Genomic DNA, 16712 nt, shown 5'->3' on the forward strand with positions numbered 1-16712 from the left:
GTACACATGACTGAGGGGCAGGGGTGTCAAACTTGCATCATCATGGCATCATCACATGATGTATCATGACTTTTTTTCCCCCTTCATTAAACCGGGTAAAGGCTTGGCCAGGAAGTGACACATCTGGCCTGCAGGCCGGAAGTTTGGCAATCCTGCAATCTGTGTAATGCCTATTGATCTACCAAAGCTTGTTCCCCCAACATAGCAGCCCAACCAAGGGAGCTCAGGTGCAACTCACATAAATTCTATCTCTTCTATTCATGGAAATTTGTCTTCACTTTGATACAACTTTTGTATGATATTGTGAAATGTGAACTCTATAACAAAAGTTTAAAAAGTACATATTTTAGCATATAACTCAGGTCAAGCTAGTATACATGCTTAAAAAAACACTATAGGGCATTTTTATTACAAAAAATGTCAAGGGGCTGGCCATCCCATTTATTTTCAAAGGTAAGGGTTGTGTGTCTGTGTGTTTTAAATTCTTTCTCCCTAAACAAACCAGAAAACACATGTCAAAATCTGAACATATTCCTTCTGAAGCAAAATTTTGTCCTTCAAGCCAAAAAGTAAAAAGAATCAGATTTACACAGATTCACACATTCCAAGTAGGGGAAGCCAAGGAAGACTATCAAGAGCTTTCAACAAACAAAAACTACAGCTACAGCACAACAATGGATGAGATCCCGACAGATTAGAATATAATTAAGAAAATATTAAAATGTGCAGAAATGGATAGACTAATGCAGTGTTTCTCAACCTTGGCAACTTGAAGATGTCCAGACTTCAACTCCCAGAATTCCCCAGCCGGCTGGGGAATTCTGGGAGTTGAAGTCCAGACATCTTCAAGTTGCCAAGGTTGAGAAACACTGGACTAATGCTTACTGTTAAGGACAAACAATTGTACCCAAACAATACACTATTTGATGGAATTCAAATTTTTATATGTTATATAAATAAAATAAATAAAACAGAAAAGGCAAAAAAAACCCAACCCTACAGATACAGAGCCCTTCCTCTGAGTATCAGATTGGGAGAAATTGTTTGGAAATCCATACCTGTTATGGCTAGGTTCCATAAGCAAGCAGAAGTTTCAAATTTCAGTGCACAAAAGCACTATCTGCTACACTATGTAGACTTTAGACATGTTGGAAAGTATATATTCCACTTCAAAGGTAGATTATTTGATGCTTATGATTAAATTAATGCCCAGTTAGAAACATTATACGGAGTTAGTTAGTGCACATCGTGTAAAGGCCGCCAATATTATTTGAAGTTGAACATTTGTTGGGTCACAGAGGCTGAGAATGTGCATACAGAATATTCTATATGCCAAGGTGGCGCAGTGGCTAGAGTGCAGTACTGCAGGCTACTTCAGCCGACTGCTAGCTGCAGTTCAGCAATTTAAATCTCACCTGCTCAAGGTTGACTCAGCCTTCCATCCTTCCGAGGTGGGTAAAATGAGGACCCAGATTGTTGGGGGCAATATGCTGACTCTGTAAACAGTTTAGAGAGGGCTGTAAAAGCACTATGAAGCGGTATATAAGTCTAAGTGCTCTTGGTCTTGCTATTACAGTTATTTCCATGGGCATATTTGGAAATCTGAAGCCTACAGCTAGCTCTCATACAGATCCTCATCAGAAGTCAACAATCTGTGAATATTTTCTAAGCAAACAATTCTGCAATCAAAGCAAAGCATTCCTTCCCCAAGTTTATTCATATTCATTTAATATGATATTTGGGCATTTATATATATCTGTCAATGAGATTCCAGGCACATTTAGTGAAATGCGCAAAACTCAATAATCTTCTGTTCATTCCAAGTGTTTAATTTTTTTTTTAAAGATAAATTTAGGGACTGGAAGATAATGAATAGTATTACAATCAACAGTGCTAAGTGGCTGATCCTAAGAACTAATATTATCTAACTATTATTAGTAGTAAGTACTATCTAACTTATTAAGTACTAACTAGTAGTATCTAACTTATTAAGACTATTTTGTCTTAATAAGAACTAACCAGACTTCTACCATAGCTTGTGATTTTCTATAAGTCTGTTTGGTTTCTTTCACCTTGTTTAATACGAATATAAAGAAATGTGGAAACAATGTATAAAATCACAGATAATATATGCGGCAAACATTCTTCAGTTATCTTGCCATTTTCCATAAAAAGAATTTGCTCTAAGTACAAAGGAACAGTTGAGTTTAGCTAGGATATTTGCTTGTTCTGTAAAATATGGGTCAGAGTGATATATCTATAAAGTAAGCACTTGCAATGTCTACAGAACATATCTCATTTTGATATTTAAAACATTTCTAACTAACATAAGTTGGAAATGGTTCCAATACTGAGAAACCTACTTTTATAGTGGATGTGGGCAAGTAGAATTAGCCATAATTGTTGCCATTTTTAATGTTAAAAAAGGAGAGAGAAAATAACGTATTTGCCTTAAAACAATTAATATGTGGACTTCAAAATGTACAAGCTTAAGATAGTACAAGCTTAAATTGTTCATGAACTACTACTTAGAAACATCAAGGGTATTTTCTTGCTTTTTTTCCCTTTGCTGTTAACTGTCTATCAAGATTCCCAGTCATTCAGATCATAGTTGTTCCAAAAGGGCTTTTTCAGAAAGAATGCTAACGAGCAGATGACTGCAAGGAATATAGCCAGAAGTAGGTTGTTCCTGGTTAGGCCCAGATCAGGCGAACCAGTAGTAGCTACGGTGGGAGGCTCCACTCACCCGCCCAGACGCTTATGCGCATACACAGAAGTGTTGCACCTGAGCACATGAGGTGGCGTCTCCAAACCATAGTAAAAAAAATTGGCAACTGACCACTGAATATACCAGTATATTTTTTCATCTTCCACTTTTCAGTTAGAGCTGATGAAGCTACTTCAATGAGAAGTGAAACATCTTCAAGGGAAAAGCAAAGTTCAGATGAAAAAGCACTTTTGAATTTGATGTTAACAGTAAAGTCATCTGGTAACATCTTTCAGAAATAAATACTTTGAGGCATTAAAGGTGGGGGTTTTTTTGTAATTAACTCAATCTTCTTATACGTCTTGAGCCATAGAAACATTCCTTCACAAAATAAAGGGAAAACACTATCTTAATGCAACCAGGCTAGTTCATGTCAAAACTTATATTAAGTTTTTCCTCCTTGCTGATTTATGTACTTAGTCAAACAAGAAGATACCAAACTATCAAGTAAGTATTCAAAACATCTAATTCATGAGTGAACAGTAAAGATTATGTTTGGTCCACATTTGTAAAATTGACACATAATGGACTAGGGAAATATATGCTCCCATTTCCACTTTTTAGCTGTTCACCAGAATATTTTGCTTGTTTATCACAATTATGATAAATCCCAAGAAATTCAGGACAGGGTACAATGGGGAAACTCATTTTATGCACAAAAAACTGTCAAGGTTTTAGATTAGCAGGAAGTGTTCTTTTCTGCTTCAAAACTGTGAAAAGATTTGACACCAGGAGTACCTAGTCTCATAGTCGTCCCACATGTCATTCTGGTTGAGAGCCTTCTAGAAGCAGCAAAAAATATTTCAGACATCTCGTCATTCGAATTAAGCAAGTTCAAGATTCTTTCAAATTTCTCTGTTTGTTCCATTGTACATCTGGAAATATTCATAAGGAAAATTACACTAAACGAGGTTTTTAGATTAAGATAGTAGAATATTAGATTATGCTATTGCCCTTGAAGAGACGGAACATATTTTAAATATTCCCTGTGTTTTTCTAGGTTTTGATAAATATTTCAATATAGGAAGAAACACATCGGATTTTCACCAATCTACCCACTGTGCTTGTTTACAAAATAGAACCATGTCATTACATGGGGATATATACATATGTATGTATGTATGCATGTGTCTGTGTGTGGTTTTTTTATGCACCAACATACATGCTTAATGTGACAACCAGCTTTGTATCTGTTAAAAATTGTCCACAGATGGTCTCAAAAAACATGGTGTCAATAAGTTTTCCTGATTTACTGCTTTCTTACCACTTCATCTAGAAATCAGATGTAGTCTAGCAATGGAATGTGTATAATTTGCAACTCTGAACAACAACCCAACGCCAGTTTTTCCACTTTTTTTTTTGCTTTTGTTTTTGCCACTTTGCTGCCTTTGCAGGATAACAGATTTATAGGATAACAAATTAACAAATGGAAACCAGATCCCAAGAATTGGATTTTAGGGGTTGAGATCACCTGAGGATATGAAAATCAATTCCAATTCATCTTTTACATAACAAAATTGAGAATTCAGCCAAGTTCAATCAAAATTCTCATTATTCTGTCTAGCTTGAGTTAGACAAATAAAGGGGAGGAAAATCCAAATTTTCTTTCACTGGGTGGCACCAGGGTCATAACATGAATTCTGATCGGAACTTCCTAAATATAAATATATGAATATATGAAATAATCCAACTAGATATTATTTTATTCTGATTCAATGTATTAGGAAGCTCTACATTGGTTAAATATTGGGTCAAAACAAAATAAGTTTCTGGATCATTTTGAACTGCGATAGTTGCCAGTTTCATAGTTGAACATGTTAATCCAGCTCAAAAGTTGAACAGATGACTAGGGCTGCAAACTGATACTTACTAGTCAATAGAATTGCAGTATATTATAAAGTGTTGCAATCCTTATAAGCAAAATAAGATAAAAAAAATTAGACCATTGGCGCATAAACTAATACAATTCCATGAAAATGTTAATGCAACAAGGAATTAATTCAGTCTGGCATTACTACAGAGGCCACAGCAAACAAACATGTCCTTATGAAATAATTGTCTATGTTCCCTATTGCTGTCTGACAAGCTGCAGAATATTGATCACAAAAAAGGGAAAATGAGCCAGTTCAAGCTGCAGTGAGACATAAATACTCTTTGATGAAAAGAAAGCTGTATTGCTTGGATTGCAACAGAGGTTCTCAGTGGAAATCATCAAACTGGCCATTTTATCCCTCTTGCTAAACAAAGATAGATTAAGGTGGACAGGACTATTTTCCCCTCCTTGTTTTAATGCTGGAATTACAGTTACTACAATCATTATGAGTCAGAAATCAAATGACACCAGGCAGTCTGTAAGACTTTAACATAGGATGCACTCTACAAGCCATGAACCTTGAAGTATCAGCATAAATGTGGCATTTCCAGGAGAAGAAAGTATTAGCTTTACAGTTGATTTTGCATGAGATCCTTTCTGGGGAAAAAATAGTTCCAATTGATTCCAACTGGAAAACTTAGAGCAGATTCTATTTATTTTGTTCTCCCTTCCATATTTTGCCCTTTTTCCAAGAATTTAATGGTCAACAATTATTGGACAAAATAAAATATTGCCCATGATTTCTTACTGGAGTTCACTGTCACCAGATGTGGAAATGATCATTAGTTTAAGTAGACTTAAAGAAGAAAATTTCATGAACAATGCATCTTTAAGTGGATCATGGGACTTTCACATCCAGGGACAATCTGTCATTGAGTATCAGTTACTACAGAACATCAAAAGATCACATGTGCATGAATACCTTTCAGTTCTTTCCATCTGAAAGGCAACTATGGGAATTGAAAAAAATGCGGCCAGATACATCTGTTGCCATTATCAAGTTGGAAGATAGTATAGAAACTGTTATAGGAGAAGCTTGTACTACTATATCATTTCTGATTATATTTTTAAAGGGGGGGGGAATTGTCCCAGACTCAGAGCTGGTTCCAACAGGACAGAAAACAAGGAGCTCAAATGTTGCTTTGGACTGACAATGTCACATTAGATGACCAGTAAAATTTTGGAGCAGAGAGATCATTATTTAGGAGCGTTTTATTGCTTATATTGTAGCCTATTAAATATGGTAGACTAATCAGATGCTAGGCATGATAAAGATTTCACAATCTTGTGTCAGAAGGGAAAAGAAAATTGTTTTGCCTGGCCTCATTCATGTGGATTGCATTAATTGCTTATGTCTGACAAAATGGATGATTTATTATTGAGAAGAGAACTGCATCCCACATCTGTTGTCATTATGAAAGCTACACAAAATGTTACTGAAAACAAAAATCTGTTTGATTTTTGTTTATTTCCTTTGCTTCTCATTGTATTACAATATTGGGGTAATATATTACTGGACCCTGAATGAATGTAACTGAAGAAGTAAGTGATATTAGAATTAATTTCTATACTAATTACTATGACTGAATTGCACACAATTAATACTGTACAAGAGGGGTATCAAACAAGATTCCATTGAGGGCCGCATCAGGGTTGTGCTTGACCTCGGGGGCTGGTGTGGGCATGGCCAGGTTGGCCATGGCCAGCTTGATGTCACTCATGTAAGGGGCAGAGACACTACGGGCCAGTCCTTCGCTGTTTCCAGGATGGCCTGTGGACCAGATCTAAGCACCCCTGCTGTACAATAATAATAGCTCCAACACATTTCCAGATTTATACAACAGACAAAGCACAAGTCAAAGCACTTTTGACTTGTATATTCTGAAATTAGATATAGACAATCCTGAACCTCAAAATGTTGTATTATGTATTACTAAATGAAAGACACGTGTTGTCATTACATACTCTATAGTCTCTTCCATCACTACATTTCCCATTATGCATGTATAGTTGGAAAGAGAAGAGGTTGAGTACCAATGGTCATTTTTGGCATTTTTTTCTCCAACTGCTTGTCTTTCTCATATCTAATATCTCTTTCTCCTACATTTACCTTCTGTTCCTGCACCAGAACTAAAAATATTTAAGAAAACAAAATCCAAGGTGGAGCAATTTTAATCTGCAGCACATCTGAAAGATCTCTGTGTGGTCTCATTTACCTTCCATTTCCACAAGTAGTCCATAACTTACAATCATTTGTTTAGTGACCATTTGAAGTTATAATGGCACTGAAAAAAGTGATTTATGATTTTTTTCACGTTTACGACCGTTGCAGCATCCCTGTGGTCAGGTGATCAAAATTCAGGTGCTTGGCAACTGGCAGGTATTTATGACAGTTGCAGTCTCTCAGGGTCATGTCACATGTTCAGCTTTAGTGACATGCCAAATCAATGGGGAAGTCAGATTCGCTTAACAACTGGGTGTTACAAACTTAACAACTGCAGTGATTTTCTTAACAACTGTATGAAGAAAGATCATAAAATGGAGGTAAAATTCACTCAGCAACCGCCTTGCTTAGTAATGGAATTGTTGGACTCAGTTGTAGTTGTATGTTGTACTTGTTTTTCATTCCCCTGTATGGCCATTGAAAGGGTGAAAAACCAAACCAACATTGCTCATCACTTCATTTCAATCTCAATAGAGTTCAATGATAGTTACCCCCAAAGGAACAGTTTTCAAGAAAGACTAAGAGGAAAATTATTTCCGCCCTACCTAAGACTGGATCTCTTTAAAGCTAAATTTAACTATGTCAATAAACCTTCCAGTGATCCAGTTAAGCATGTTGTAGGGGTCAGAGCGACAATGACTTATTTATTTGTTTGTTTGTTTGTTTGTTTAATATATTTTTCATGGCCCTACTTGTGCCACTTAAACATTTGCCTCAGCTCCATTTATACAACTGTACAAAGATTCATCCAGATGTACTCACAATATGCTTATTTTTTACTTGTATCACCAATGTAGATTAACCCTACATTGCTAAAACCCTGGTTTGAGATATTAAGCTATTTCACACAACAATTCAAATAGTTTGTAGGAGATGATCAGGCTGAGCCTGAGGAAGGGAGTCAAACACATCATCAGTCATGAGTTCCTCTGTGCCCACAAGAGATCTAAGTCCATCCCACCTTGAATTTCTTATTAACTCCCACTAATTTCCCTTGACTGTTAATAGTTCAGATTCTTGTAGAAACCTTAAGCTTGCAATAAATCCTTATATTCATTTGACCTGCCTGAATCTCTTGATTTCCACCATGATTGACAGATACAGCCTTTATGAGCTAAATAAATGATATACCTGTAGGTACTTAGATTGGACAGGTTAATCTGCTATACTTGGCCCCCAGTAAATTTGGGAGGGGCCTGAAGAATCTCCCAAAGTTGGCATTGAATTGTAGTTTTCAGTATGAATAGAGAGTAATTCATTTAACTGAATATAATTGATGTGATTTACATTCCATTAAAATTATTCAAAAGTCCATTTCTCTGAGCTCTCCTCACCTACTTTTTGAATATGACTGGCAGATGCCAGTGAAACAGTATGTATAAACCTCAACCACCAAATATATTATGTACTCTTAGGACAATAATTTTCAGGATATCTGCTTATAATGATGCATTCAGTAGACGGGGAAGCAGACTCAATCTGCCTTTTCAGTTAAACATTTATTGCAGTCAATGTCCGGCTAATATAACAAAACAAAATTGCACAAACTATATGATAAATCAAAATATACAGCATGCTGTCATGTTAGAAGAAGTAGCGGGTATGGGTATATAAACAATTTGAAATATATCACCTGGCCAAGATTTGAACTTAAGTTGTTAATATTATAATAAAATAAAAATAATATTACTTACCTAGTTTAGTGAGACAGGGGGAATAGAGAAAGAGCCAAAGACATCCATGGTCCACAGAGAGGAAACTATAGAAAAAAGAGGTAAACACATTTTACTGAAAACGCAATAAGGAGTTTTATGGTATTTAAGAGGACAAGACAATCAGATTTAACTCAGCCATATTCTAAATTATACTTGCAAAAAACATAAGGTGCAGCCAAGATGTTTAATTTTATCTAAATATCCTATAAGGAATAAAGGGCTTACCACTGTTTTCTGCCTATCACAATGAATTTGCTATTCTATTGACATATGCTATAAATTTAATTCAATATTGTGGTTTAGATGTCTCTCTTGATAAATTTCAGTGAAAATCTGTGCTAAGAAGAGTTGAGCTGTTTCACTAGTTAAAGAGTTTGAAAGGCAGAGAGAGGAAAGGAAAGATGATAATTAAAACAATGTTCATGTAAATCCATGCCATAATAGTTTCTGGGGCTCATTGCCTGGATGTTTTGGAGGTTAAAAGGATTTGATTAGTTTTTGATCATATTGTACAAAAAAAAGTTTATCTTGGTTTTCCGCAATCTTTTCTTTGTTAGCTCCAAAGATCATGATCTGTGCTTATCTGATTTCTTTTATCTGTTCTTGTATTGTAGGCATATTGGAAATAACATCTGTGGAAATTGGAGTGGTGGCTGTTAAATCCATTAACAGCAATTATTATCTTGCCATGAATAAAAATGGCAAAGTCTATGGATCTGTAAGTACATTTCACTTTCTCGTATCTAGCTTCTTCTGTTTGTTTTTTACACATACACACACGCACACCAGTGGTGGAATTCTGTGCACGTGAAATTGATTTGTTGCTGCATTAGTCAACAACATCCACCTGGTGAGTCTGAGGAACTCCAAAATTATTTTTTATAAAAATGAAATCTCTCAAGATCATTCAATATTATAGAAACTTTGGTGATCTTGCATGAAGTCTTGCAAGATTTCTGAATTCTCACATGACATCAAATTAGATGGACATCGCAGAGGATAAGCGAACAATAAAATTACATGTTGAAGTTGTTTTGTATGCATGAGATATATATTAAAAAGGGATGAGGCTTCGATCATGTGGTTGTGTCTACCATCTTGACTTTTCTTAACCTCACCCCAAAAAACTTCATCATATAAAATATTGGCGGTGAGATTTCCAAGTTTCTTAAGATTTGACTATCCATTAGATTTTGGCAATTTTAAAAGGCATGAAGGAGGTGGCTCTCTACAGTTAAATCTGAATTTATTTGTAGTGATTGAATATTCTAAGAAAAACAATTTTCATTTGGATGGGTAGCTATGTCACATATATAAATCTTCTAATAAATAATAGGTAATTTATTTCCTTTGATTTAATTTTAATTTACATTCAAAGAAAAATAATGTTTCATGTTCATTTAAAATAATTTTTAGCATTGTAGTGATTCAGTTTTGAGCCATTTGAAAAGACTCTGGTCAATGCGCCATCACAAAAATAGGGATTCATTTATTCAGCAACTTGGTTACAGAATTTCTACAATTTCTAAAGGAGGTTCGGTTTTTCTTTGAAAGTAATTTCTTTAGTTTGATGTACTAGTTAAACCACTTCAGCAATTCTTTCTGGGAGTGATAAACAGCGCAACATAATTTTATAAGTAAAACAATACATGTAATAGATTAATCTGGTTGTCAACTTTAAACCGAACCTGGCAGCAGCCATTTTTCTGTTCCACAGTTGCCACTTTTTAGTTGACTACACTGAAGTTCTAGAAGGAAGATTGTGTCTCATAACTGTCCAAGCTCCCATATATAGCAATCAAAAATATCATCCTTGAAATGGCACCGCATTCCCCTAGTGTTTGTATAAATTTACCAGAGATTTAATTATTCTTTTCCCACAACCAAACAAGGAAATTCTGCTAAAAATATTCGGGTTTTTTCAGAGGTCATCATGTATGCTTAGATCCACTCTGATCTCATCGGCTATGATTGTCTAGCATTTAAATCAAAATACTGTGTTAATTTGTAAACTACTTTCCTACTTAGGGCTCTGGTTTACGCAATATTCTGTATAAAATCCATAATTATGTCAGTAAGATTTCTGCGAAAGTTAAGATTCCTACTAAGACTTTCTAGGGTAGTTACAGAGAGTTATGATAGAGGTCTTTGGCTTTTACAAGCTGATGGATACACAAAATTGCCTCAATAATTTTTTATTTAATTATTTTTCAGCACAGCTTTTTTTTTTTTAAAGAGTTTAGGCACTAGTATTCATGATAAATACAATAGTATTTATGATAAAAATACAATATTTCTAATATTTGTCATATTTTCTCCTGACAAGGAAGATAGAGATGCTATTTCTAGAGATGAAAACAATAATAGCAAAAAAAAAAAAAACCTACTTTGGAATAATGAAATTAAATCTGTTTTAAATCCATGCATACATGGTAGAACTTGTTTCCTAGATAATTGAATCAATTCCCAAAAGTTCTGAAATATATTTCAGAGCCAGGCTAGGGGAGATTTTAATTAGTATTACAAGGAATGAAATTTTACTTGAAATTGACCAAATCTCCATCATCCATATAATAATGCATAACTGGGAGAGATAGTGTGAATCAGATTCTGAAATATAGGAAATCAAATAGCAATAGCAATAGTAGTTAGACTTATATACCGCTTCATAGGGCTTTCAGCCCTCTCTAAGCGGTTTACAGAGTCAGCTTATCGCCCCCCATAGTCCGGGTCCTCATTTTACCCACCTCAGAAGGATGGAAGGCTGAGTCAACCTTGAGCCGGTGAGATTAGAACCGCTGAACTGCAGATAACAGTCAGCTGAAGTGGCCTGCAGTACTGCACCCTAACCACTGCGCCACCTTGGGCATTTCAGGACTGTACTCTTTAGCATAATTTAAAAGTGTTTAATGTTTTAGAGAAATTAAATTTGTATTTGATTTATCCTTTACTGAGTCACCTCACAAGTCAATCACTTCACTAATTCTATATGCTATTTCACTTATAGTGGAGAATTGCTAGTAGAGAGTTATCTGAATGACTTTAAAACCCTTCTTTTTTTCCTTCTCAGTTCTTCCATCTTGTAATAGAATATGTCAAAATGTTCCTTCCATAATCAATAGCCACTTCTATTCCTAATTTCCAAATTCCCAATTATTTGAAAATGTATAAAGCACAATTTTAATGAATGTAGAGTCTAAATGGATATCAAATCCTATGATAAAAGTGAGCTTCAAGTTGAGTAATTGATTAGAGAAGAGTAATCACACTGTTTTTGAAGAGTTTTAACTTGTATACTTTTAAAGGTGGCTTAAGAATCTCCATGGCTTAGTATGTTTATTGTGCATGCTAAAAAGAGAGCATAAAATATGTGGAGAGGGAGAAAGAGATTAGTGGTGTTTCTTCATTATAGAAATAAAAGCATATCCTTATTTGTTATTCAAGGACCACACTTTGGGATTCACCTTTGATGTATGTCTCTGTCTCTCTCTGTCTATCTGTCTCTCTCTATCTGTCTCTCTCTCTCTGTCTCTCTCTCTGTCTCTGTCTCTGTCTCTCTGTGTCTCTCTGTGTCTCTGTCTCTCTCTCTCTCTCTCTCTCTCTGTCTCTGTCTCTGTCTCTCTGTCTCTGTCTCTGTCTCTCTGTCTCTGTCTCTCTATCTCTGTCTCTGTCTCTGTCTCTGTCTCTGTCTCTCTCTCTCTCTCTCTCTCTCTCTCTCTCTCTCTCTCTCTCTCTGCATGTCACTTAGAAATGCTAGATCTATGAAATGCCGCCTGTACATTCCAGGCAGATGCGCCATGAGTTTGCACACATTTTACTTTGAACTTCTTTGACACATTGATGCTGCTGCTGTTTCAGCAGCACAGTGAGAATGTATGCTATACCACTAATACTTGAAACTCAGTGGCTAGGCAAATTATCTTATTCTAACATGTGCCCTGCTTGTTTGTCACATATGTTTATCAAGCAAGAATGATACAAACAAGGGAGAAGAAATATTTATTGTGAGCTTTGACAGTTGGGTCTGAAGATCCCTTTTCAGAGGCAAAAGAAACTTACCATTTTTGGGCAATGACCACTCTGGCAAACAGGATATTTGACCTTTAGGTCTGAAGCATGTTGGGCCATAAAATAAATGTTTGCTTGGGTACTTTGATGACCATCACTAGCTCTCTGTGCTTTTGGCATCTATCCCGTGGTTCAAGCCTTGATGGTGCATGGAGGGACACAACCCTACAGAAAGAATAGTCACCATATGTATAAAAATCAGTTCTAAACATACCCCAAAATTATCTCCTTCTTTCGATTGTACTTAGTGGTCTTCATCTCCTCACCTTCTGATATTTCTGTATTTTTGTCTCTCTGTGTTTTGTTTTTTTCTTTTCATACAGAAAGAGTTTAACAACGATTGCAAGCTAAAGGAGAGGATAGAAGAAAATGGATACAATACGTATGCCTCATTCTCCTGGAAAAATAATGGAAAGCAAATGTTTGTGGCTTTGAATGGGAAAGGCGGGACAAGGAAAGGACAGAGAACCAGGCGGAAAAACACTACTGCTCATTTTCTTCCCATGTTAGTTGACCCACAGATGAAGGACTTCTTCTACTGATTGCAGCTGAACCAAAGATTTTGTCAGGAATACCTTGTACTCCTCTCAAAAGGCAAAGGCAAAAACAGAGCAGATGTCTGTTTGACGGAAAAGGGGAAAAGGTTTTCTACTCTCTGTTGCATTATGAAGTACCTCTAATTAGCTATGTGTCATATGCTATAATCAAAACACAAGCTGGATCAAATGGGATCAGAGCTTTTTCCAACGCAAGAGAATTATGATTATTATTTTTTTATCTTGCCGGTAGAACTGAAAGGATATGAGACGATGTATGGGGTGATGTTGGGGAAAGTTATTTATGGAATACTAACTCAAATCAAAAGAACTTCATTCAAGCTTAATGATCCAATGAACAGTTAAGCATTGACTGTAAGCGCATGGGTCATATGCAGAAAGAAGAAAAGATTTTGGAACGGTCTCATATGGAAAAGATGAATAGGATTAAGAAATATAAGCATATTAAAGTTGTTCTAACAAAATAAATAGTATGATTCCCCATCTCTTTGTATGCTAACGCCATGCCTTTGTATTTCTCCCTAAGTTATTTATTTAATAGGATGTTAAATATCTTTCTTCTCTTTTTTTTTGATTGTTTGAAGGATTTTCTTAGTTGCTTCCTCTCGCATAATGGTTCTTTTCCTGCTGTCTATATTCTTTGCAAGATTGACAAAGTCAAACCTTGAAACCTTGCCCAAATTTCCATAAATACAGGAAGAACAACACAAAAGAAAAACATGGGATTGTAGATTGTGTTCAGTTGTGTCCCCCCCTTTCCCCCCCTCCTCTTGAAACTTGTCTTTTAAGATTTGCACTTAAAATTGATAGGATCAGAAACGAATGGAAATGGCAACCGGATCTGTGTGCATTTTATCAACATCTTTGATTACTGCTCTCCTTACAGATCCAAAACTTCCTATATAAGATCATCTACAGAGTTTTGCTACTGTTTTGAAGTGGGCAGAATTTATTTAGATATTCAAATGTCATTTAATGCCTGACCCCAAAAGTATTGAAATTGAATCAGAATAATTATCTTTTCTTTAAAAAAAACAGTCATAACTATAGGTGTCCACATGTTATACCAGTGGCTTTTTTAAAAAAAAATCAGCTGCTTTAAAATGTGTGGACTTTAATTCCCAGAATTCGAATCTTAACATTGCTGAGGATGAGAAAAGGTATTTATACTAATGCAATTTCTTTTCAGAAAGTCATTGAATTAAGTATATTGAACTGATAACATCTGAGCAGCTATTCATTTACATCATCACACCCGAAAAAGTAAATAGAAAAAGCCATTCCTTTGACTGTAGTCTGTTTCAGAAAACAGCCCTGAAATACATGGTGTTGAAAATCACATCTTGATCTAAATAAAATTCAATTCAGGATAGTTTCAAATATTGCATAGGAGTTGCAGAAGGGAAAGGAAATTGCATTGTATTTAACACTATCAAACCCAGTGCAAAAGCCTATTCCACAAACCCCTGAAGATTAAGACTAAACTCCTTTTATCTCTGCAGAAAATGTACACTTTCATGCAATGACTAGAACCATGTGCTATCTCCTGTGTAGTGTTGAAAGCTGCCCAGTGTTCTCGAGCATGTCAGTTTAAGATGTCTGTATTTGGTTCTACTAAAATCTTAGCATTACAAATGAGAATAACCCTTTAATTGAAGATAAAGAATTGGCTGAACATCAGATGTGAGCGTTCACCTTTACGTAGGTGTGCTGATTGTCAGTTGTATCCCTGGGAGCCTTGGTTAAAAAGTTTGAGAAGTAGCATCTCAATTGATGGTGCTGAAAACCTGGTAGAAAGGCGGGTAGAAAAATATTGGGATTATATTGACCAAATAAGTGGCTGTTCCCTTTTTTATTTTGGTCATTACTTGCTGTTAATTTTTAATACAGGGGTGGCTAATCCACGAATCACATATTCCTATGCTCCATGTTCCTTCTGTACAATTTCTGAAGCTTCTTAGGGAGAAAATACCAAACAATTGCCTTGTACTTACCACCACCCAATGGTGGATTCCTACCGGTTTGGCTAAACCGGTAGCAGTTTGGCGGCCTGGGTCACTGGAACTGGCAGCGACCCAGGCCTGCCATGCCCCCAAACCAGTTCTCTGGGCAGCTATCTTGTTTTTAGCTTCTGTGCATGGGCAGAACAATTTTTATTACATTGTGCATGCACCAGTGACGTGCGCTCAGCTTTAGCCCCGGTGAGGCTGTTTTTAGACTTGTGAACTTCAACTCCCAGAATTCCACAGCCAGGCATGCTCAGTTCCAATTTAAAGCGACAGCATTTTTCCCCCTTGCAAAATAAGTTTTCCCGTTCTTTTTCTTCTCCCTCCCCCTCCTTCCTCCCTCTCTCCCTCCCTCCCCCTCTCTCAAACAGACACACGCACACAGAGAACTTCGATCCTTCTCTCATTCACTCACTCTCAAACACAAACACAGAAGTTGAATTGGATATATTTTCCAAAGGCTTGAAAGCAGCTCCTCTGCCATACCCCCACCTTTCCCTGTTGCCTTCCGATCAAACTTTTTGAATTCCTCCCCCCTCCCCACACACGCACCTTTTCCAGCTGTTTCAGAGACGATTTCAACTCTGCTTTTCCCTGCCCCGCCCTTTCCTCTTGAAAAGCCAGAGCTCTGAAGTCAGACTGAGCTAGTCACTCCCAGAAAACTCTAAAAAGCCTCTACATGAGGCGAGAGAATACGTGCCTCATTTGCATAAGAAATTCTTCGCTTGTTAACCTTACTTAACTCTTAAAAGGGGAAAAAATCCTTATGCAAAAGAGGCCCCTAGTTCTCTGGCCTCCTCCTAGTTAATACTGAGAGCAGACAGCAAGCCACTGTGACTTGAAATCTGGTAGCAACTACCCTGGCTTTAATTATTTTAAGAAAATTATTTAAAATCCTTTCCTTTCCCTGAGGAGACTGGTGAGGCCCCGCCTCCCTTGCCTCTAGTGACTGCACGTCCCTAGCATGCACATGCCCACAAGAGAACCAGCAGTAGTGCTTGACGGAACCCACCACTATCCTGCTACATTGACTCTCAGCCATGGGCCACCAATAAAAGTGGGAGAAGAGATTTCGAAAACAAAAGAGAAGCCCAACTCTTGCTCCAATTCTTCTGTGACATCATTCCAGTCTTGGCCCACCCACTACATCCCTTGGCCACTAGGGAAAAAATTAAACATTGCTAAGCTAAGAAATTGGTCATTCCTACTTTAATGTTTAGAGGCTAAGATTGTGTGTATTATATATTCAAATAGGTAATCCTAGTTCCAACTCCTGTGGATTAAGGGTGCACGATCTAGAAAAGGCTCCACAATGTGATCCCTTGTCAGTGTGAGTCCCAGAGGGAAAGAAATGCCTTGTCATCTTGGGGTGAATATTTAAGGTCCGAAATGGACTTTGATGATCATACAGCCATTCCTGGCCATTTTAGCCTAGTCTAACTATATTGATGAGAATGGATCTGGTATAAATTATTTGAGGATTGCAGCCACTATTTTTCTTA

At 36.5% G+C, this 16712-nt stretch overlaps 1 protein-coding gene across 1 annotated transcript in view; it reads left to right on the forward strand.

The window, feature by feature from the left end:
- FGF10 (fibroblast growth factor 10) overlaps positions 1–15215 on the forward strand; it is an 88086-nt gene extending 72871 nt beyond the window's left edge. The window contains exons 3-4 of the mRNA XM_032212750.1: positions 9194–9297; positions 12971–15215. Coding sequence (XP_032068641.1) covers positions 9194–9297; positions 12971–13189 — 323 coding nt within the window. The 3' untranslated portion in view covers positions 13190–15215. The remainder of the gene's footprint in view (positions 1–9193; positions 9298–12970) is intronic.
- The last annotated feature ends 1497 nt before the right edge of the window (positions 15216–16712 follow it).

Source organism: Thamnophis elegans, chromosome 3 (assembly GCF_009769535.1).
Source record: "Thamnophis elegans isolate rThaEle1 chromosome 3, rThaEle1.pri, whole genome shotgun sequence".
NCBI lineage: Eukaryota > Metazoa > Chordata > Lepidosauria > Squamata > Colubridae > Thamnophis > Thamnophis elegans.